Source organism: Vombatus ursinus, unplaced genomic scaffold (assembly GCF_900497805.2).
Source record: "Vombatus ursinus unplaced genomic scaffold, bare-nosed wombat genome assembly UNPS02014830.1, whole genome shotgun sequence".
Taxonomy (NCBI): Eukaryota; Metazoa; Chordata; class Mammalia; order Diprotodontia; family Vombatidae; genus Vombatus; species Vombatus ursinus.
The window spans coordinates 20295429-20319932 of NW_020954608.1; the positions used below are offsets into that span (position 1 = coordinate 20295429).

At 34.7% G+C, this 24504-nt stretch overlaps 1 protein-coding gene across 2 annotated transcripts in view; it reads right to left on the bottom strand.

Annotated features, from left to right (window-relative positions):
• CACNA2D1 (calcium voltage-gated channel auxiliary subunit alpha2delta 1) overlaps positions 1-24504 on the bottom strand; it is a 665469-nt gene that overhangs the window by 253704 nt on the left and 387261 nt on the right. For both annotated transcript variants that reach the window (XM_027838804.1, XM_027838803.1), the window contains exon 5: positions 12459-12503. In XM_027838804.1, the coding sequence (XP_027694605.1) occupies positions 12459-12503 (45 nt within the window). The remainder of the gene's footprint in view (positions 1-12458; positions 12504-24504) is intronic.

Here is a 24504-nt window from a genome sequence, read left to right on the forward strand (position 1 = left end):
TGAGTAATATTCTCCCTGACTCTTAAGAATGTAAATGAATTAATATTATTTAAGACAGAATATATGATGGCACATACACATTTACATTTAACTACTGTTGGAGAATTTTTCTACTTGTGATCTAGGGGAATCCAGGGAGAATCTTACCCACCAGGTGGTCCCAGACTAGAGATCAATAATTTCAGAGACTAGCTGAAAATAAAATACTGTTGATTTAAAACTTTCTAGAGGTTGCTGAAAAAAAATGACTCCCAGAAAAAAAAAATTAGTCTTGCGTTAAGTAGAACTTGTTTCGAAATCTCCAAATCCTTAACTAAGGTTACAAGGCCAATAAACAACATTCTGTAGAAATTTAGATCCAATGGGTGCTTTTTGGGGAGAGTTGAGCAAGGCAATTGGGGTTAAGTGACTTGGCCAAGGTCACACAGCTAGTAAGTGTCAAGTGTCTGAGGTGGGATTTGAACTCAGGTCCTACTATTTCCAGGATTGGTGCTCTATACAATGTGCCACCTAGTTGCCCCAAATAGGTGGTGTTTTTCAAGAGAGGGAAGAGTACATGAAAGGGACGCCAAATGGAGAGAAAGGCACATTTGGGGATGGCATTTGCCATGCAGTTGGCAGGTCTTATCAGGTGCTAAAGGGCAGGAAAGGAGAGAAGACCACACAGTTATTTTTACAATTGTTATATGGGCCTGTTTGATCCAAGACAGAAAGAAGAGAAGTAATCATTACAGAATGTTTTATAGCTGTTACTGGTATTTCTTATCCGTGGACAGCAGATTTGTTTTACAATAGTGATTTGAAGTCTTTTATTACATAGGATGCTTATATAGTTTTTCTCCTTCACTATAGTAATAAGAAACACCTATCTTCTTATAATCTTTGTGCAATGGGAAGTTTATTCTACTTCCCCGGAAGAATTTGAGTTAGCATCTCATGTGTAGAATCCCCAGGGTGGGGTACGGAAGGGGGGAAGCTCAAGTCTTGGGAACAACCTCAAGTCAAATAGTTGGCATTTGTTAAATGTACATTACTTCTTGTTTCTACTCCTAAAACCAGTCAATAAGCTCTCTCACATGCTGTTTCCCTCTTTGTCTGTCTGTCTCTCTCCCTCTCTCTCTCAAATATGCTCCTATTTCCTCCTTGTTAGCCAATGTTTAATAACTCAGGAACAATTACCATTCATATTCTCTTTCTTCTCTATTAATAAATGTGCTTAATTACGCCAAAATATGGACTATATAAGTGGTGGCAGCAAATAACACTTTGCCTAGTACATATTAAATGCTTAATAAATATGTTGGCTAACTGACTGACTGACCAATCACAATCATAGTCAAATATACATGAAAGATGTGACTTTTTTCTTATACAGAAAAGCAAAAATATGAAGCTATCTTTAGAACTGCCGTTCCACTATAATCCGGAGAGTTGATGCACCACAGTATATTAATTCCTATTTCCAGCTGGCGGTAGAGAATATCCTTTACTAAATATCGTTCGGATATGTAATTTTTCGTTTTCTTTTCCTTAGTGCAAAGAATTGGGTTTACTACATGATCGCTCACTTGCAAAGGAATTTGCCATGAAATGAAAGAATGAAATGTATAGTAGAAATGGATCAAATCTCCACCTCATTTTCAAATTCTTTGAAATTAAGAAATTCTTATTTCATTTACTATAGTGAGTAGCCATAAATTAGCAATCATAGATCACTGGGAAGTCAATGAGAAGAAATCATTTCTGGGGAAGGTCATAGACACAGTTTTAGACATATTAATCTTGATATGCCATTGGGCTACCCAGATGGAGATACACAGCAAGAAAGTGGAACCATGTGCTCGTGTATATTGGCAGATTCAATAATTACTTGTATATTGACTTCTTCCAAACTCAGAAGAAAATCTAAATTTAGGAGCAATCAACATAAAGATGATCCTTGGATCCACCAAAATATATCAATACACATTTAAGGGGAAAAAAAGAGAGAGAAGTCCACAAAGAAAAGTCTTTGGCCTTGCCTACGTTAAGAGGTTTGGAAAAGGAAAAGGAAGAGAAAGAGTGGTAAGAATGTACTCCTCTCACAGCAATGGGTAAGAAATTAACTCTGAATGAAATGGTAAATAGAGGCAATAGCAAAAGTCAAAATTGACAATGCTGATTAAAAGAAATTAAAAAGTTTGCACAAACAAAATCCATGCTTCTAGTATAAGAAAAGAAGTGGTCAACGGGGAAAAAACATCTTTTTACCACATATGTTTGAAAAGGATTTACAATTCAACATACATAAACAACTCAAAGAAATGTATAAGATCAAAGTCCACACCTTAATTGATAAATGATCAAAGGATATGAACAAAGAGTTCTCAAAGAACTGCAAACAAATAAAAAATAATCATATGAAAGAAAGCTCCAGATTACTAGTAATAAGAAAAATGCAAATCAAAATAACCTAGAGGTTTCACCTCAACTCCAAACAAATGGCAAAAATAAAAAAGGATGAAAATGTCAATTTTAGAAGGGCTGTGGAAAGATAAGTATTGTTGGTGGAGTTGTAAATTAGTATAATTCTGGAAAGAAATTTAGAATTATTCAAATGTATATTTGGCTCAAATGTATATGCCTTTAGGCCCGAAGATTGTACTGCTAGAAATATAGCTCCAAGCAGGTCATCGACAAAAATAAAGTCTCCATAGAATTTTATACATATATATACATATATATATGCACATATATATGTATATATATGTATATATACACACACATATATACACATACATACACATACATATATATGTATACATACACACACACGTATATATGTATGTATGTATACATATACACACATAAATGTATAAACAGCACTTTTTGTGATATCCAAGAATGGGAAACAAAGAACCTGCCCATCATCAGAGAATAGCTAAACAAATTGGGGTATCCCCATTATTCTGAAGATCAAATAAGCCTCAGTACTCACACCATCAGTATCCTCTGCTCCTCTAACTGGAAGGCAGAACCATGATATCTAAACATTCCATTTAAAGAGGAGGCCCAAGACTGTCTTATCCCCATTTTTCATCTGGCTATACTCCTTCAGCCTTCTCCATCATGTCCCATGCCAGTTATCTTCTCTCACCTTCTGCTCCTTCCCCATCCCACTTTTCAGCTTCCTTTCATGTACTGTCTTCCCCATAAGACTGTAAGTTCCTTGAGAGTAGGGAATATTTTTTAAAATATATATATATTTGTGTCCCCAGTGCTTAGCACAGTGCCTGAGACATAGTAAGTGTTTAATAAATGTTTATTTATTGACTAACTGAATATTATTGGAATTATTAGAATATTGTTGGAATTATGGAATATTATTGTGCTTTAAGAAATGATGGATGGGGCAGCTAGGTGACAGAGTGGATAGAGCACCAGCCCTGGAGTCAGGAGGACCTGAGTTCAAATCTGTCCTCAGATATGTGACACTTGCTAGCAGTGTGACCCTGGGCAAGGCACTTAACCCCATTGCTTAGCCCCCCCCAAAGAAAAAAGAAAGAAAAGAAATGATGGAGATTTTGACTATGGAGAAACATATAAAGAATTACATGAACTAATGTAAGGTGAAGCAAGCAGAACAAGAAAAATAATGTATACAATGACTATATCAATATAAATAGAAAGAACTGCCACAAACTAATTCAAAATGAATGTTATGTGATTATAAATAAGCTTAGCTCCATCTCAAACGTGACATACAAAGATATGACAACCTGCTTTTTTACAAACGTAGGTGCACAGGGATAGTTTATAACATATAATTTTTTTGCTGATGTATTGATAAATTTCTCTTCTGCCTTTTAAAAATATCTGTTGTGAAGGAGGGCACTGGTGGTAGGGGAGAAAGAAAACTAGAGGTGGAAATATAAGTAATATAAAAATAAAAGATATCAATCTATTTTAAATTAATTTAATTATACAGATTTAATTAAATCTGTTTTTTTAAAAGAGGCAGTGTGACATGATACAATGCTGTACAAACTCTTTCACTCATTCACATCATAAGAAAAAATTTTGGGTATCTAACCCAATATCTTTATATTATCGGTAAAGCACCTGAACTACTAGATTAATGATTATGCTCACAATAAAACTTAAACGTAGTAGAAATTTTTAAAAAACACATGAATATTTTGTAACTAATATATTATTTGTTAATGGTATAAATTTTATTCCAATTACTATATTACCAATAATGACATTTTAACTAGACCAAAATCACGGAAATACTCTAAATTATCAATTTTTAAAAACACTTTCAGATTTAATAATTTGAACTTCTGATTCTAAATACTCTTTATTTTGATGCTTGGTTTTAATGGCTGTCATGACTGAAAGAAATAGCACAAAATCACACACAGATGATAATGGAATAAGTGTATCTATCTCTGGGTGTATGTTTAGTCATAACGCTTATTTTTTCAATCCAATCCACGAATTACGGTATGGTTTTTGTTGAAATTCCACTAGTAAATGTCCATCTCTCTCTGATTTCAAACAGTTATTCTTGCAAACTAATGGAAAGTTGTGGCACACATTGTTTTCTGTAACCTATAGAGAAAAGAAGTATTTAGGAACAAGAGGTGGTCACATGTCAAATTATGTAGAGAGCACAAGAAGTTTTAGGATTTTGAAAAGATCAAAAGATCTGGCAATCAAAATGTCATTAGTAGCAATGAGCGAAGAGATAAAGAAAGAAAATGTTGAGAATCTGGGGCACTGGAAGGATAGTGGTGACCTCAACATGGAAGATGGAAGTTCAGAAAAAGAATGGATTAGGCTGCAGGGGTGGGGATGTGGATCACAATTCATCCATATCTGCTTAGCCTGTGGAGCTCCCTCACTGCCCCAGAGTATATAGCCTAATTTGACAACGGGAACTTGCTGCTGTGACAAAGTGATTTTGGGGGTAAGGGGTAAGGAGCGTGACAGTGGGGATTTTCCCAATGGTACCCAAATTTCAGGTTGTTCTAAGGGGTCAATGACTAGCACAGAAGAGGAGAGGTTGGTTAAATAGCCACATGAGGGGGAGGAGTACCATGTTGGTTGCAATTTCTCAGCAACTGATAGTCTTAGAGTTGCCTAGATCATTGAGGAGTTAAGTGACTTTGCCAGGGAACACAGTATGTGCAGGATATAGGATTTCAACCCAAGTGTTCCTGGCTTCAAGGTCAACTCTTTATCCACTATACTACAAAGCCTTATAATTAGTCCCAGCCTTTAGTATACTACTATCACTGTAACTTTGAGTATTTCTTAGTTGACAAAGCTTTCCTCAATAATTGGTACTCAAATTCTCAACACCAACTTTCATGATGCCAATTGGTGCTCCTGTTCCTTAAAGAGCAAAGCCCCATATACCTAGGTCTTGATTATTAATCAATAATTCAATGAGTCCCTTGAAGAATGGCATATGTTTACAATACTAAAAGTTATAATTCTGTAAAATATAGTAATTGGTTCTAGCTCAATGGAAACATGTGAAAATTCTAAAAACAGAACCACTTCATAGGATATATTATTCACAGTAATTGAGACCGAGATGTGTAGAACACAGTGAAAACTCACATTATATATAAGCTATCTAGTTTACAAGTTGAAAAGCATTCTTGATATAGATGAATGAAAATGCATGATACATAAAATGATAAATTTGATAAAATGATATATTGAGCACTACTTTCAAAGCCATACCTACAAACTAGGCATCAGTAAATATCAGATATTATTCAACATAGCCTGATAACTAAGTACTTGTGCTTGTAAATGTGAGATCAATAGCAATTAATGAAGTAGAACCTTTGTGGGGGAAGAGCCTGTAAAACATTCAATGACAAGTTAGTGAAAATTTCCTGGGAAGAAAAAACAATTTTAGATAATTAAGGAACCACTGCAAATCTGGAAGAAATGCCTGACAGAAACATATTAAAATGGGTTACTTTCACTCTGACAAGCACTTAATTGACATTCAGTATCAGACTAACTTTTAACAGACAATTAACTATTCTTATTACTGAAAACATTTACAACTACTTAGATCAGAACACATGCTTTAGTACACCATCGATCTCATTGATAGGGCAAAGCCCCCTGTATAAGGTAACTAAATTAGTTGTGAATATGTACAAGATGTCTGGTTTTTAAGTTTTGCTTTATTTCCATTGAGGTATTTTGTTATTTTTTTCTTCAGTTCCAGACTGATGAATTTGCCTTTTTAGTAAAATCATGATAGATTTCAGCCAGCTTGTCAGGATGTTGTTTTGAGCTATCAGGTTAAGGTTGTTTTTTCTACCACATTGCCGGACTACAAACACCTGAATTCCTCTCATTATTTTACAGTTTAAGGTCATTACTTATAAGGAAACTGAAGTCCAAAGAGATTTAATGATTTGCCTAAAATCACGTAGCTACTTAATGGCATGTTTCAGTTAGGATTTCAAATTTCTAGACTCTCCAAATCACATTTCCATTTCCTAGTCATTGGTGAATTATTTCCAAGATATTTGCACTCATGTGTCGTTTACCAAAAAACAGAAACCAAAAAAAAAAAAAAACTAATAATTTTTCTAGAATAATTTTTAACTCAGAACTTTTACAAGCACATGGTTTAATCAAATATGTTGCCTGTTTAGCCAGTTATTATTTCAGTGCATCCCAATGGTGTAGATGAGAGAACGTAGCTTTCCAAAGCTGCTTAATTCACAAACCATGGGGAATTTAGGCATGGGAGAATCTGACTCATTGTATCTGATTTTCATAATACTAATACTGATTTATACAGTAAATGCTAAATGTAATTTCCCTAATGTAACTCACTTATCATTGTTGCAATAAAAATATTGCCCTCTAAAGATTAAATTTTAAGGCAGAAAATAATCATAGCCTTGTATGTCAACATGAATATATTCCTTTCACTGCTATCTATCTATGTCATTTATCCATCCATCCATCCATCTATCTGTCATCTCTCTATCAGGTTGTTATTTATTCTGTCTGACACTTTGACTTTCTTTCAGAACATATCAAAAAATAGGTGTTGGTGCTGACCACCCCCCTCTAACTTGGCTTTTTATGACACTACTTTTTCCTGGTTCTCCTTCTACCTGTCTATCCTTTTTTTCATTCTCCTTTGTTGGAAAATCATCCATGTCCTATTCACACATGAGTGAATCTCACATGCCCTATTTTCTCTCTCTTTTTTTTTTACCGTCTTTCTCTCAGTGATCTCATCACTTCCCATGATTCAATGATATCTATTCCAATGACTCTCAAATCTACATAGACAACCCTCATCACTCTCCTGAGTTCCATGCAGCTGCTGATAAATTGGATGAAACACTGGACCTGGAATCAGGAAGATCTGAATTCAAATCCTGCCTCAGACACTTTCTAGCTGTGTGACTCTGGGTGAGTCATTTGACCTCTATTTGCTTCACTTTCCTCAGCGGTAAATTGGAAATAATAACAGCACATATTTTGCAGAGTTATCATGAGGATCAAAAAAGATAACATTTTTTAAAAGTGCTTAGCACAGTGCCTAGTACATAGTGAGCACTATATAAATGCTTATTTCTCTCTTTTCCCTTCCCATTTCCCTCCCTTCTCCAGTGCAATATCACCACCTTCCTGCTGGAAACCTCCCTCCCAGGTAGTTCAACCAGGGCGTGCCTTAAAAGAAAACTATCTATCCTATGAAATGCACCCATTTCCCTAACTTACTTATTTCTGTAAAGGGAATCATTGACCTCTCAGGTACCCAGGTTTGGACTCTAAAGTTTCCTCAACTCTTTATTTTCCCTCCTTACCACCCCCTCCACGTCAAACCAGTTTTCAAATCTTCCAAACTCGGTTTCCCACTCTTGATTCTGTCTCCTCTCATTCACACAGCCACTATCCTTGTGTTGGCCTTCAGTGGACTTGCTTAGACTACTGAGGGAAATCAATAGCCTCCTAAGTGATGGCTCCTCTCTCCAATTCATCTTGCACTCTGCCATCTAAGTGGCATTCCCAAAACACATGTTACTCTCCTAATTGAAAAGCTTCAATGACTCTCCACAGACCCCAGGATAAAACAAACTACTCTGTATTCAGTTTGAAGCCCATCACATTCTGGCTCCAACCTAAACTTCCAGACTAATTTTAAATTCCCCTTTCAGGCCAAACTAGTTTAACCTATGACGTGCATACAAGACATTCTATTTCCTACCATGGTGCATTTACACAGGTGGTTTCCTGTACCCAGAATGGTGCCTCTTATCACCTCTGCTTCTTAGAAGTGTAGCTCAGGTACCACCTCCTAAATAAGGCCCTTCCCTCATCTCTTCAGTTATTAGTCCTCTCCCCACCAAAATACTCCCTACTAGAATATGTGTTTTGAGGGCAGGGCCATGTTTTTTTTACTATTATTATTATTTTCTTTGTATTCTGAAGACTTAATATAGTTCCTAGGGCATACTAGATACTCGGCAAATTCCTGTTGAATTGAATTGAGTGCAAAGACTGAGGTTTTAACCATCAAGAGGTTATCACCAGTCAGCATAAGAAACCTTCATACTGAAGAATTCAATAGCAATTTTTCACCAGTAACTGGTGTGCATACACATTTTAAAGGGCATAAATTTGCTGGTGTAATTGGGCTTGCTTAATAAAAATTATATCCACTTCTATATCAAGAAACTAGAAAATATACAAGTGAGTAATCCAGTAATTTCCTACATAATTTTTTTTGTTTTCTCATCTAATATGCAAAATCAATGAAATAAATTAAATTGTTCTGTTCCGCATGATCTATATATCTCTTCATTAGTTTACGGAAAAATGTAAGTTACAGTATTGATGTGATCAATCTTTATGCAATGTTTGATTGTAGCATATAAACACAGAATATCTGTGCAAATGCCTTATATAATTACAGTATCTCTGGCATAGCTTTATAAATTAAAACTTTAATAAAAACAGGCAGTTGGGATATCTCCAAAAAGTTTGAAAATTTCACCCCATCTTTTAAAATAAAGTAGACATTATTTAAGAAATATTTCTGAGTGGTGGGAATGAAGAATACATCTCTAAGGAGACCATTAGCTATGATCTAGTTTAAAAATTACAGTACAATTTTTGTGATATAACAATGCTTACAGGCAGTAAAAACATAGCGAACTCTTTTCTTTCTTTTTTTTTTTTAAGGGGGAGAGTCTGGACCTATAACATAGTTCACAATTAACATGACAATGATATTCTTTTTATTCTTGTTAATTATTTTGTCTTGTCAATTTTAATATTCAAATTGCCTTAAAATTATGGCAGGCAAAAAGAAATTCCCTCATGTCTTAAGATCTCCAAAGTTGCATGTGTGCATCTGAAGGTTATACTGGTCAAAGGGACCAGTAGATGGATGGTATTTTTTCATAAGATACATTCTTTTTGGTAGCCCTAATAAATATATTATTACTAATATTAATAACATAATGACAACATCAATAAGAAGACCTCAACCACTTTTGAGTGAGTCCATGTTAATATATTTATCATGGAATTACCCTGAATGTCTATGTTCAAAACATATGGAGGATGATTCTCAAGGTTGAAAAGATTGTTGAAGATGCACAACAAAAAACTTCCAGTTCACTTTGGTGTTACCACACATCAATTTCTTATAGTTCCTTCAAGTGATAACCACATGAATATGCATGAACCAAACAGAAACATACAAAAATCTCCACCTTTTTTTTTAAGGCAATTGGGGTTAAGTGACTTGCCCAGGGTCACACAGCTAGTAAGTGTCAAGTGTTTCGTCTGAGGCTGGATTTGAACTCAGGTCCTCCTGACTTCAGGGCCAGTGCTCTATCCACTGCACCACCTAGCTGCCCCTAAATCTCCACCTTTCACAAATTAAGTATACCCTTCTGAGGGGATATCCTATTTGCAGTCACTGGATAGCAACTGTACAAACTGCTTTTTTGATAGTATACGTCTCAATTACACATTTCATACACTACAGTCTAATTATTGTCAGAAATGATAAACAGAAAGTTTAAAACAAAGGAAATTGAGTCTTCCATTTCTTTGTCTTTCTTCTTAGGTGGTTGAAGGAATTCATATTCCTTGGTATACTAGAATGGGACTTGGTACACTGAATACCATCCCATGAGAATGGTCTTGTAAATTGTCATTTGCAAAATACTTTGATAGACATGAGTAAATTATCTCATGTTTTACAAAAATATAAGTATACATATACATAGGCACACTATGTGGGCTTCTGTTTGTGTGATCAATGCCATGTACGTGCAGCAGTGACAGGCAACAGTATCCACGAATATAAAGAAATGAAGATTTTTCAAGACGAAGATTTTTCAAGACGAAGATTTTGAGAGCTATCAAGAGAACTGAAATAAACATATTCTTCTTCCGCAGCAGCTATTGAAGGATAATCCTAAGGCTGTTTCTATAAAGAACAGTCAAATTGGATCATGGCAAAGACTACCCATTAATTTCATCCATGTACACAATCAATACCAATTAGAGCAAAGAAATTGATCATGTGGCCTTCCACATGGATGGTTAATATAGCTAAAATGGTGATGCAGCAGTACATTTATTTTTATCAAGTTCCACTTAGCTGTTATACAAGATTCTTGTCCATCACCACTATCATCCTTCTTCTGAATAAGGCACAGATTAAATTCCTGTATTGATCACAATGCTCTACTCACTATATCAGCTGTGTGGGAATTTGTTCCAGCCCACAGCAATCTTTTTGCCTGGACAGGTGCTTGCCAATGTATGCTGAATAAGGAACATAAAACCATCAGTTTGTTTGGTCTTCACTATTTATCAGATCTCTTCAGATGATTACAGCCATCATGACTCATAAAATCTTAGAGTTGGAAGGAATCTTAGAGTATACATGGTCTAATCTTCCATAAAATGGATAATTTTATTTTAGATCATACCTATTATAAACTCCTCATTGCCTGACCTTCCTATTAATTTACCGGAAAAAGAATCCCATAGTTAGGTGTTTTCAAAGTCTAGTCCAAGGTCCCTGGGGATCCCTGAGACTCTTTAATTGGGTCTTCAAGATCAAAACTATTTTCATAACAATACTAAAATGTTATTTGCTTGTTAAAGTATGATTACATTTTCTAACTTCCTGGCTAGATTTTCTCCACATATTTTATTTTAAAAAATCACAACAGATTAAATATATAAGTACATATAAAAATCCAGCTGTTTTCTATTAAGCTAGACATTAAAGAGATAGGAAATATATGTAAAACAATGCTACTCGTCTCACTATTTTTTTTTGTTTTGAAAAATACCATCATTTAAAAATATTACTTATATTAACATATAATGGGCTAATTTTAAATGATTTAGTAAATATATATATATACACATATATTCATTTGAAATATATCAGTTATAATTTCTACTGCAGTAAATAGATATAACCCACAAAACAGAAGCTTTTCAGGGTTGTTAATTTTTAAGTTTGTAAAGGGGCCCTAAGACCAAAATGTTTAAGAATTACTTTAATGGATCATCTGAAGAGAATAATATAGACTGGGCTAGATTGTGACAATTTTGAGCTTATGCATTTAGCTGGAGAAATACTAAACCCATTATTTTTTCTGAAATCTTAACTAAACAGAATTTTAGTGAGCCCTGGATTTAATATTTCTTTCCTAATTTTTCCTTATAAATTTACTTTTCATCCACTCTACATGTATCTTCTTAGAGCATTCCGAGCTCGTATTGGTCTAATCAGCCACAGTCAGATGCATTGTAACTTAAGTCAAACACAGTGATGTCATTTTGGTTCTCTTTGACAACAAAGGACAACAACCAACCAACCTTATTTGTACCTGTTTTTATATGATCCTCACCCCGCTGTAATGCGAACTTCTTAGGGGCAGGTACCGTTTCTGCCTTTCTTTTTATCCCCTAGAGCTCACCACAGTGTCTGATACGCAGCAAGATCTTATGAAATGCCTCCCCCCACCCCCATTGATTATGATTTTGTCTCTGATATTGTAATGGCAAATCAGAAACCTTTTGTATAACAAAAAGTTGTACATTTTTTTGTGAAGGAATGGATTTAATTACTTGATATTTAATGCTATAAAATATATAGGCTGTATCAATATCACTTGAACATGAATCCTAGTCATGACTGCTCATTGAATTGACAATTGCATATAAGTTACATTTACAATAAAATTCTACCCTTGGCTGTATTCTCAATAATGAGTATCTGCTTGTATTATCTTACAATACCTGATACAATAAAACTCCTAGCTGAAAGTAGCTATTATTGCTCCCAATTTGTCCTATAAAAATAAATCCAGGAAACAGAATTATAATTTATTTGCAAATTGTAACAAATTTCTTATTAAATACATAACACTTACCTCATTGAAATCATCTTTTGCATTGTAGTAGACAACTTCATTACTCTAAAATAGAAAGAAAAAAGTTTTATTATTTGAAAAATGAATTTTTTTTGAAAAAATCACTTGCTTAATAATATGTTCTATGTCCATTTTTATAACCTATTCTGTTATTTTTTCCCACACAATATTTTGTAGAGATCTATATAAAATTTGCCCATCTTTTCTAAGAATATTAAAAGACTATATCAATGATAAGTAGGAATGTACATTTTACACAGAGGGATAAAATTACAGGAACCCAAGAACCATTTTCTCCCACAAATAACAAATGAATTCAAAATGAAAAGCTGTGATATTCACTTCCCAAGTCATCAAATGGTCGATTTGAAATTCACAGGACTTATAAAGTGGGCTTAAGTCCTTGCCAAAATTATGCCATTTCTCACATATCATTATGTAAATTATTACTAGCAAAAATTATGATACTCAGTTGGGCAGAAGAGTTGGCATACCCCTTACCTTCCCTGTTCTTTTCTCACATTACTATTCCTTAATGATTCCTCTGCTACTATAACTAAATAGCATCTTCTACATTTTATTAGTTGTTTACTGCATGCCCTTTTATTAAATGTAAGTGTTTACTGTGCTGAATTTTGGGGATATGAGTAAAAGGAGAAAAGAATTCCAAACTTCAAAACATTTATATTTAAATTAAGAAGGCAAGATGTGCCTATATTGTAATTCACAAGACACATATGGAATAGATAAAAGGTAACTTTAGAAGGGAAAGCACAGGGAACTGGGAAGGATCACAAAGGTCTCCAACAGCAGGTGGCACTAGAGATAAATCTTGAAGGAATTGGGGATTCTAAAAAGCAGATGTTAGGGGGGATGAGGACACGAAATAAAATACCAGGTATGAGGTAAGAGCAACTGGCCAGTATGGATGGACTATAGAATCTGTGAGGGTGAGTAATATGTATGACTATTGTTGCTGTTGTTTGACCTTCGTCCTCGAAAAGTACCATGGCATACTAGGGGATGCCATGACTTGCAAGTGAATTGGATTTAAGTGAGGAAGGGCTGTGCAAAGTCACTATCCTCACTCTCTCCTCTGAAGCCATCTAGGTCTGGTGGCAAGATATAGATCAGGATGACTAGAGATGGTCCTGGATGCAGTGGGAAACCTTGGCTTTTTTAAGTTAAGGTCTTTCTCAGGTCTCAGCTTGCTTGAGGTAATGCCTATTCAGTGACTAAGACTAGATAAGAAATGAGGCAAAGAATGACTTCTTTTACCTAGTTTAAAAAAAAAAAGCCAATCTGGGAGGGGAAGACTCTTAGGGTTTCTGGCCCAAACAAAAACAATTGGTATTTACATTCACTCTGAGCCAGTCAGTCCCAAACAATCACCAAGTAGGGCTTGGGCTGGGACTTATTGTTGGGCAATCAATGATAAACAGAGTGATTTGGGTTTAAGGAGAGATTCCTAAGAAAGAAATCTAGTCCATAAACCCCAAGATATCTTGTGAAGTTTCAGGGATCAAAATTTACATTCCCTTGGGCATAGCACCTATGGGGAAGAGTATGGTACCCTTTGTGGACAGAGGAAGGAAGGAAGGAAGGAAGGAAGGAAGGAAGGAAGGAAGGAAGAGGGAGGGAAGGAAGGAAAGGAAGGAAGATGTATGAAGAAGAGAAGAGAGGAAAAAGCCAGGTTATAAGCAGTTTTAAATGTCTAATGTTGTAACTGATATTTGATCCTAGAGATAATAAGTTGCTGCGAGAGTTTAACAGGTGTTGGAGAAAATGAGGAAGTAACATGATAGGAAAACCATTTTGGTAGCTGTGTAGAGGATAAGAATGAAGTGGGGAAGGACTTGAGGTGGGGAGACCACTTAGGAGGTCATTACAACAGCCCAGGGAAAAAAGTAATAAGAGACTTCACTAGATATTGTAGAGACAGAAAAGACAAGATGTGGTAACTTCTGAAATGCGAAGTGAGAATACGGATGTGAGGACAACACCAAGATTGTGAACCTAAAAGATGAAGAAGATGATGTTGCCTTCAACAGTGAGGCCAGCTTCTCCATATCTTTGTTGTAATCATTTATTATTATGAGGACACTCTTTTTCTTATGATTTCAGGATATACTCCACAGTTTTATTCTCTAGACAATCTCTCATTTCCATCCCTGGGGGCTTTAATATCTATACCATTTTTCTAAGTTCTTCAACTTCCTTAATTTCTATAACCTCCATCCCCACTTCCTTACTTTAGGAAACTACTGACATGGCCACATCTACAACATTTTCAGCATTAAATATCAAGTAATGACCTTTTCCTTCAAATTTCCTCCCTAAACCTCATAATGATCACTTTTCTCTCCTGTATCTTTAATATGTCTTTCTACACTGGTCCCTCCCTTCTTCCTATAGACAAACCCAAGTCCCCTTATTTTAACAACAAACAAACAACAACAATCAAATCCAACTCCAATTGGTCCTTCTTCTCTCTTAAATTACCATAGTCTCTCTCATTTACATTGCCAAACTTTTTCTTGAAAGTGGACTTCATATTTATTTCCCCTAGTTTCTCTCCACTCCCTCACTTCTCTACTTTCTCCTTCTACCACTATAGTGAAACTATTCCCTTGAAGGCCAGGTACTCAGTAATTTTCACATTAAACAGTCTTTTCCCACTCTTCATATTCCTTGAATTTATTTTTCTTTTTCTTTTCTTTCTTTCTTTTTTCTTTTTTTGGCAGAACAAGATACTATTTGCCACTGCATCTTTCTCCAAACAACGATATTCTTGCTTTCATTTTCCTCACCTACTAACTCCCTTCCCACCTCTCTCTGGGAGTACCAATTCAACATTTTGAATGACTTTTCTTTTCCTATGAGGTAACTATCAATGGATTTCACCCCTCTGTTTCTTTAAAGTTTTACTCTTCTTTATAAAACAGAAACTATTCAAAATGGGTTACCTATTCTGTCCTCCCTAAAAGCTTCAAGAACAAATTCTGCAGTGAAGATTTCCAGGCAACTTCACACAGATATCATAATAAAGACAAATAGCTCAGAGACATAATTTACAAAGGAAGATAATTGGCAAAAAAAAATTCGAAGAATTTTTGATTTGCATTACCAAACAAAATTAATCAACCTAAATCTTTTTCACATACACACATTACTTGACATACTTTCACATACACACATGCATCTTTGGATTTTTGCAAGAATTAGGGAAGAATGCCTGGAGAACTGAAGGAGACATAAAAGTTCTAGCTCATAATACTTTTCAATTAGAATGGGTTTTATGTCAAAGCAGAAGTATGATACCAGTATTTATTGCATGCACAAAAGGATACCAAGAGAATACGTTTTCCACCTGAGACTAAATCTAATTGTTAGTTCATTGATCCTTCTATGTAACTTTGATTTGTACCTAGAAGGTAATTTTTAATTTAAAAAACAGGTTGCAGGGGGAAAAGAAACTAAAAAAGACGTTTGAATTTTCTTTTGGACTTTTCAACTCATTTTTTTAAAAAGAGAAGAGAAAAACTGAAAAAAAAAGATTTAATTCGTGTTCAGTAACATTATCTTAAGATTCCTGAAGCATCTATATGAATATATCCAAGATCTCTGTGAACAAAATTAAAACAAAAATAAACATTTATATGAATATATCCAAGATCTCTGTGAACAAGGTTAAATAGGACATTCTTATCTTCATAAAGCTAAAAATTCAAGGTAGGAATATTAAAATGAACCAGCAAGTAAAAGGAACTATGTGGCTTATTCTGCATTCAAGCTGGCTGAGTATTATTTCAAAAATAAGATCACTTCCAATAAGAACCTATTTTGATGGATGCCTGATTGTGGCATGGAGTTCATCTTGGGTTATATCAAAGGATATATCAATAGAGTGAAAATTATGGTAAGTTCTACCAACCTAGAATGCTGGTCAGGACACCAGGATATATCGTCTGATCTGTGGACCAGTTAGCTAAGCACAGACAGAGACATTACCAGAAAGCTGGCTATAGGATAGAACATTTTTCTTGGCAATGGAAGCTTTTAAGGGGTGGCAATCCATTAGTGGGAGTGTCTAAACTCATAAAAGCATGAGTCCTTATATAAAAAATCACAAGACCAAAAATATTGTAGTCACTGAAGAGAGCACATGTCAAAATGTGTCAAATGAAAAAAAAATAATTGTCAGCTTGATTCTAGTCACTGGATCAATAAGTTGGAAAATAGACGTGCTATATCATTCACTTGATGCACTGTCATTCAGAATAGTGCCTTGCTCAGAAGTAGACATTCAATAAATACTTGTTGAACTTGATTTGAACTGAAGCATCACTCCTTAAGCTGTACTGGAGGTTAAAAAAAAAAAAAGGGAAGTAGAGCAACTCTATTCTCATTTGAGGATTCCTAAGAGCTACTTGCATCTCTAATTTATGGAATCCAACTTCTCCCTGACAAATTATCATTTTCCCAAAGCATTCTCCAGTGTCCCTAAAAACAAATTTTTTTATTTCCTAATTTGATATATATGAATTTATATCTTACATGTATTATAAATAAATATTGTAGTATATTACATTATATACAATAATAAATACAATGAAATGTGTACAATATCACATATATTATACTATGCATACTTTATATATGACACTCCATTTAAATATATATGTATATGTATATATACCACACTACATTTATATATGTATGTATATACATATATACAAATATGAACATATGTATATTTACATTTTCCCTAAGACTCTTTAAATGTTGCATGGTCTATAATTCAACAAAATCAGTTCTCCATTCATTTAAACAAAATGGAAAAATTCACTAGAAATAAATACTTTCAAGTTATTTGATATCAAATAATGACCATGGATCTTCCTCAAGTCCAATATTTTTACTGAGAGTTAATTTCTTTTTGTAAGCCCTTGCTTCACAGATTGCCAAAATCTAGGCAAAGAAATCTTCTAAGTCAAAGTACTGCAATGGTATTTAAATTATTCAAAATTGCAAAGAGTTTCTTTGTTCATTTACTTATATTTGTACATTTAGGCAATATGTAAGTTCATTTAAGGCAGGGGATTTTTTTTGCTTTTTCTTTGTATTCTCTGTGCTAAGCACACTGATTGTCACATAATTAAGAGTTTAACACTTGCTAGTTGATGTTGTGCTTTTAATAAGATAACGCATAGCTCTGTAGAAAATACAAATATATCAGATTTACTCTCTTCAAATAAGAAACAATAGCTAGGAACTGAAGACAGCAGATTCAAGGCATCTATATGGGTAAACAGTGGAACAAATAATACCCAGTGGGCTGCAGAGATGGCAGATTTTCCCATAGATGCTGGAGGTTTTTAAGCAAAAGTTTAAAGGCTAAGTGTGTGGCAGAAGGGATTCCTGTTTGGGTGTCAGTTGGACCAAATTGGATATGAGTTTCCTTCAAATTCTGTAATTCTGCAAAATTTAAATTCTTTCATAATATAAACCTCAAGGGAAGGGGAATTTCTTGTCCCCCCTCCCTTCAGTATTTTCTTTTAATAATTATTTATCTTCATTAATAAAAAAGTGAAAAAAGAAGGGTTCTATGACAACAGTTTAGAGATATCACAAAGGGTAATGTGTCCTAAAATAGGGAATGGGGCCTGCCGCTAGTCAGCCAGCCACATCCAGTATCTGACTTCTTTCTTTCCTTTTCTCCCATCACCTTCACTGTAGGGATATGACTGTCTCAGGATAGATGGATGGATGGATGGATGAATGGATGGATGGATGGACAGACAAATAGATGAATGGATAGACGGATATAGAGATATAGATATAAACACACAGATAAATGTAGATATATATGAAGATATACATACATATAAATTGATGTAGATATTAATAGAGATAGATATAAATGTTGGTTTAGATATAGACAGAAATAGATTTTTTGTATATATTTACCACATTCCTACATCTGATTTCCTACTGGGAAAAGGAGAAACATCAATCATTTTGATTTGCCATATCCTAGGAAAACCTTCTTACTATAGCTTGCAATACCATTGACTCACATGTCTTCATGAACTTAAAATGATATAGTCTTCAAAAGGAGGCAGTAACTCTTCATACTCACTGCATTATTTTTACTTCTTTTCTCTTTCTATTCTTATATTTGGATTGATTTTCTTATTCCTTTCATGTCTGACAAATCTCCACTCAGTTTCTGTGAGAAAGGAAATAGTTACTCCAGCAACTTCACTAAGTAAACTTTAAAACTATGGCATGTAGACAAACTGATAAGGATTAGAGGGAGGAAAATTGAGTCACCTTATTTTGTTATATTATGGCTTTGATACCCTATTATCCTTCTGGTAAAAATGTACAAATGCAAATCATAAAGCAATATCAAGTTTTAAGGATATATTTCACTATCCTTGATACAGGAAAAATGGCTTTCAATGTATTATGGTCCAAGGAAGTCTGCAAAAGCCACTAATGCAATTCATAGATCAGTTAAGCCTTCAGAGAGCTATTTTTCATAATTTAACCACCGCCATCTGACAAGAATAAATTGTTTTATTTCTGGTTTTCAGCCAAGTAGTTTAGTTATTTATTAACTCCTTGACACAAATTTATCCAAATGTTCTAAGCTAATATAATATTGTAGCTTGCTCAAAGTTGAAAACATTTTTGGGCAAGTCTGAAGATAAATTATTTTTGCCTCGATGTCTATTGGGAGACAAGAATTAAGTCTAGGCAAAATAAGACTATCCATCATAAAAATACATACTGTGAGTGATAGTGCTCTGCACTCATTTTCCTGTGGAAGCTCTGTGCTCTGATGGATAATTTATATGGAAAATTTGTAGCATATGCACAAGGTATCACCTGGTAGTGGGGCTTGGCCAGGGACAATACTACAACACTGGACTTGTGAATTAGCATTTCACAGCCAGCAACTTAAATATATTACAAACATAAAATGCAAAGGGAGATTAACTTCAGCTCCAATTTGGTAATTCTACTTTTTTGGCTATGCAGAAATCCTTAGCCTGCCAATTTTTTGGTGACTGGATTGTCTGCTAACGTCACATTGTTTGATCTTTATCTTACTGTCAGTCTTTTTTGTTCCATAGCTCTGGCCATGAAGCAAATCCCATGAGCATTGAGAGCAGTATTCATTACAAAATGAGTTATGTTAATATGTCCTACCTGCCAAGATTCAAGCTGTTTAACCCAAATCATTCATACACCATAGTTTCTGATTAACATATCTAGGCAGAGATCTGGGCAACCATACAGATGTTCAAGTCATAAACAAAAACACGGTCTACATTTTCACAAATCAGTATAAGTTAAAAGTTACTACTATTCCAGGTTTTTCTCCCCTTTCTGTAAGGAAAATTTAAGAGAAGAAAATAGTAGATGTTATATTATTTAGAAAGCAAATTGAGGAGTAAATATCCACAGAACCAATTAAATTTATAGATTTATTGGTTAGATCAGATTCTTAAGTGTGGATTAAGGGTAAATATTGAAAAATGGTAAACAGTAAATATAAAGAAGAATGACTCATATATTTGGATGGTTTCCCAAAGGCGTATGCACGTATTCTTCATGAATGGAACAGAAACTAAATTTTGATCCATTTGCCCATTTCAAGTCACCCAGATGGCCATTCTATGCAATAGAACAATGAGAACATGGAAATAATGATTCTTTCCACTTATGATCACATGTTAATCATATGAGCCAGATGCTGGCATTCCATACTTGGGTGTTTTTTAGGCCTCTGATGATCCTACCGATTTACATGAGAAATGACATGGAAATGAAAGGGAACACATAACAACTTCCACACTTGTTCTTAAACCTTCTGTCAAAATCCAAAATTCTAAGTAATTAGAAAAACTGGTAGGAATTTCACATCTAATCAAATCTTGAAAGGGAAAACATGGTTCTTTTGAATGAAAAGACTGCTGATTATTTCTACATTCAGTTTTAGGAATATACCCTTGTACTTTATTTGTATTTAATGCTTATTAGACATCAAGAAATGGATATCTCATAGACATTTTAAAATCAACATATCCAAAACTGAATTCATTGTCTTTCCCCAAAACCTACCCTCTTCCCAACTTCCCTGTTATTGTCAAGGGGAACCACCATCCTTTTGGTCAAACAACCTACCAATCTAGTTGTCAACTTTATCTCTTCATATTCTCTCTCTGCTCTCCCATCCCATTATCCAATCTGCTGACAAGTCTTGTCAATTCTACCCTTGCTTTATCTTTGGCACATGCCCCCTTCTCTTCCCTAACACTGTTAACACCCCAGTGCAGTTCCTCAACATCTCACACCTGAACTATTGTAATAGACTTCTGGTTTGCCTCCCTGACTCAATTTTCCCCCTACTCCGATTTCGTATCAAAGAGATTCCATGTTTGACCATGTTACTCCTTGATTCAATAAACTACAGTGACCCCTACTGCCTCCAGGGTGAAACATAAAATCCTCTAGTTTTTAAATCCTTTCATAACCTAGCCCCTTTCTACCTTTTCAGTCATTTTATATCTTACTGTTCTCCATGTACCCAGTGATTGTGAGAATAAGAATAATAATATTAATAATAACAATAACAATACCTAACATTAGCTGTCTTGCTTTTCCTCAAACAAGTTACTCCATCTCCCAACTAGGCATATTTTCACTGGCTGTCCTCATGCCTACCACTCTCTCCTTTCTCACCTCAACTTCCTCAGCCAAAATCCTTTCCCGATTCTCAATGTTAGTGTCTTCCTTCTAAGATTATCCCTAATTGATCCTTTACTTATCTTGTAGTTATATATTTGTTTTCACCTTTTCTCCCTCTCCCCATTAGAGGACAGGGGCTATTTTTACCTTTCCTTATATTTCTAGGGTTTAGCATAGTGCCTAACACATAGCAAGTGTTTGATAACTTTTCTTGACTTATACAACCATCAGACTAAATCCATTATTTTATGAACTAATAGCAACTTCTAGAAAATTTTTATTCACAATCTTTTTTTTTCTTCATTATATCCTTACCTAATTTAGGAAAATTACCCTAATTGTAACTGTTATCATAATCATAATCACCTCCTCCAAGCCAAACTTGCCATGGAAGACTAGGTAAGGAGCAGGAATTTCAGAGTAAGGGAATGTTAGCCAGAGCAATGAATATCAAAGGTCTTTGGGTGCCCTGAGGCTACTACAATATGTATGAAGCCTTGGCAGAAACCAGGAAACTGAATAACTGAGCCCTTACAATATCAATTCTGGGGTTAACACTCTCACCATTATCATGGAATTACTCTGAAGAATCTCCAAAATAGATGGGGTGCTATAGAGGTGCAGGCTGGCACTGTTCAAAAAATATCTTGAATGATCAGCTAAAAACAAAGGTACAAAAGACAGTGGAGCGCTTTTATATTCAGTTATCACAACAAGGAGAAATAGTGCATCTGAACAAATCACATATACCACTACCTTGTACCTGCTGGAAATGTTTCAGTGCAACTAGCTCTTATCACTAAAAATGGGCAAATCACAAGGAAGCATGAAATTGACTGAAAGCATAAGCACTTTAATTATGCTCCAACAAAATCAGAAACATACCTGCCCAGGTTTGTAAGCAAGGACTTTATACTATTTTTATCAAGGGTACGTGCAGGTGCAAGTCACACAACAATGCACCAGTGATCAGAGCAGGCAATCTCTACCCGTAAACTTCAGATCAAAGGAAATAAGAGATGATACCAAGGATTTATTAAAACCTCAGTAAGGAAAACCCTGAAGTTCACTTGCAAGAATTCTAGAAATTATATCTAATAATGAAATGAATGATAAAAGCACATCAATGTCTCAAATGATTTTTAAAAGGAAGAGGCATTTTCAGCCTGGGATTCCAAAAAGCCATTTTTGAATATGTGAACAAGTATCCAATGAGTTGAGCAGTAACAAGTTATATCAAAATAAAGTAATTCAATAAAAGCTGATCTAATTATGTGGAAACAACACATTCATCTACAGTATTTAATACAAAGCATAAAAAAATTTTGGGACAAGCACACAGTAGCATGTATTCAGAAGTTGCCATGCACATACTAAGAATCACATGAGAAAAAGTGAAATTATAAGGAAATAATCCTATGGACAATTCTCAAACACTATTAGGCAGAGGAAATTTGAAAGACATATTAAAGATCAATGGGAAGGCACTAGAAGATCATATCAATGTCTAGATGATAGACAGATAGATAGATGAGGAGGGAGGGGAGGAGGGAGGGGAGGAGGGAGGGAAGGAGGAAGAAGGAGAGAGAGAGAGAGAGAGAGAGAGAGAGAGAGAGAGAGAGAGAGATATCTTGGCACATTTTAAGGCCATATGGAAAGGAATCTGGAAAGTCACACACAATGATAATATAAATTAGATAAAATAAGAAATGGAATGCCTTGATATGTTGAATGACAGAACAGTGACATCAAGGAAGGGAACAAACTATAGTTTCTCTACAGTACTGGAAGGGGATGGGGCCAGATGAAATTCATGATTCCTGATTCGAATGCTTCGGGATGGTGCATGAATTACTAGCAAAACTTTTTAAGCTTACTCTAAGATGAACATCAGATTCCAACTATCTTAACAGAAGGTAGTAATTATTTATTAGCAAAAATAAAAGCAATAGGATTGCATCCAAATATAGGCTATTTATATGTTTATGTATGATATGTATGATATATTAAACTCATAGTTGATAAACATCTATAAATATTTGACTGAGGAATAAAGGGACTCCATAAAAGTGCTGAGGGGGGTATAAAAAGCAACTTTTTACCAATTTAGTAATTATTGAGCAAACTACCTGAAGTAGTTTTAATATTTATATTGCTTTTGTGGATTATTGTAATGCCCTTGAATCAGTTATACTCTCACAGATTTTTCATATTTTGTAAATATATTAAAAAGGCCCGAGTATAGTAAAGATCCTAGAGTATTTTATTGAAAAGGCTAAGATCCAAGAATGAAATCATAAGAATAACATCCACAAGAATTCAGCCAAAAATATGTCAAGAACAAGCATCAAAGAAGGAATGGGGAACTTCACTATGAAGTTTGTTTGTTTTGGTTTTTTTGGCAAGGCAGTTGGGGTTGAGTGACTTGCCCAGGGTCACACAGCTAGTAAGTGTCAAGTGTCTGAGGCTGGATTTGAACTCAGGTACTCCTGACTCCAGGGCCAGTGAGTGTTCTATCCACCACGCCACCTAGCTGCCCCACACTGTGAAGTTTGGATTCAGTCAAAGGGCTGCACCTGAGGACCTGGAAGGCCACATGAGGCCTTGGAGCTGCAGATCCCCCTCCCCAACTCCCTGGGAAGTCATGTGGAATTATTTGTGGAAAAAGGGTTTTATGATGGCAATTTAGGAATAGATTATCGCTATCAAAAATTGCAGAACCTTTAAATAACATCACATTAAATTAAATTATATTAAAATTATAGAATTCCTTAAGAAGTTAGGACTTGTAATGAATGCAGATTATACAAAAAAATGGTAGAAATTGTAGGATGCTTTCATTAGGCCTACAAAAAATTTAGCACCTAAGTAAATATTTAGCGTGATATATATATATATATAATTTTGGTCACTAACTCTTAAGTCTAGTATTTTTCATGACAAATCCCCATATTAAATATGCCTTAGATTTCAAAATGTCTTGGAAGAATGGATAGGGAACCATCTAAGACCAAACGAGACAGAGAGATGACAGGAGATAAAAATAGGCAATTCTGATTATAGAAAACTTTTAAAAGTTCTGCAAAACAAATATAATGCAGCTAAAATTGGGAAGGAAACAGGTAATTGGGAAAAATCTTTGCAACAAGTTTGTCTAATAATGATCTTGTTTTCAAGATTTAATATGTATATTTATACAATTCAAAAATATAAAAATCATTCCCTAACTGATAAATGGCTAAGCCACGAATAGGCTATTTTCAAAGAAAGAAATCTTAGCTCC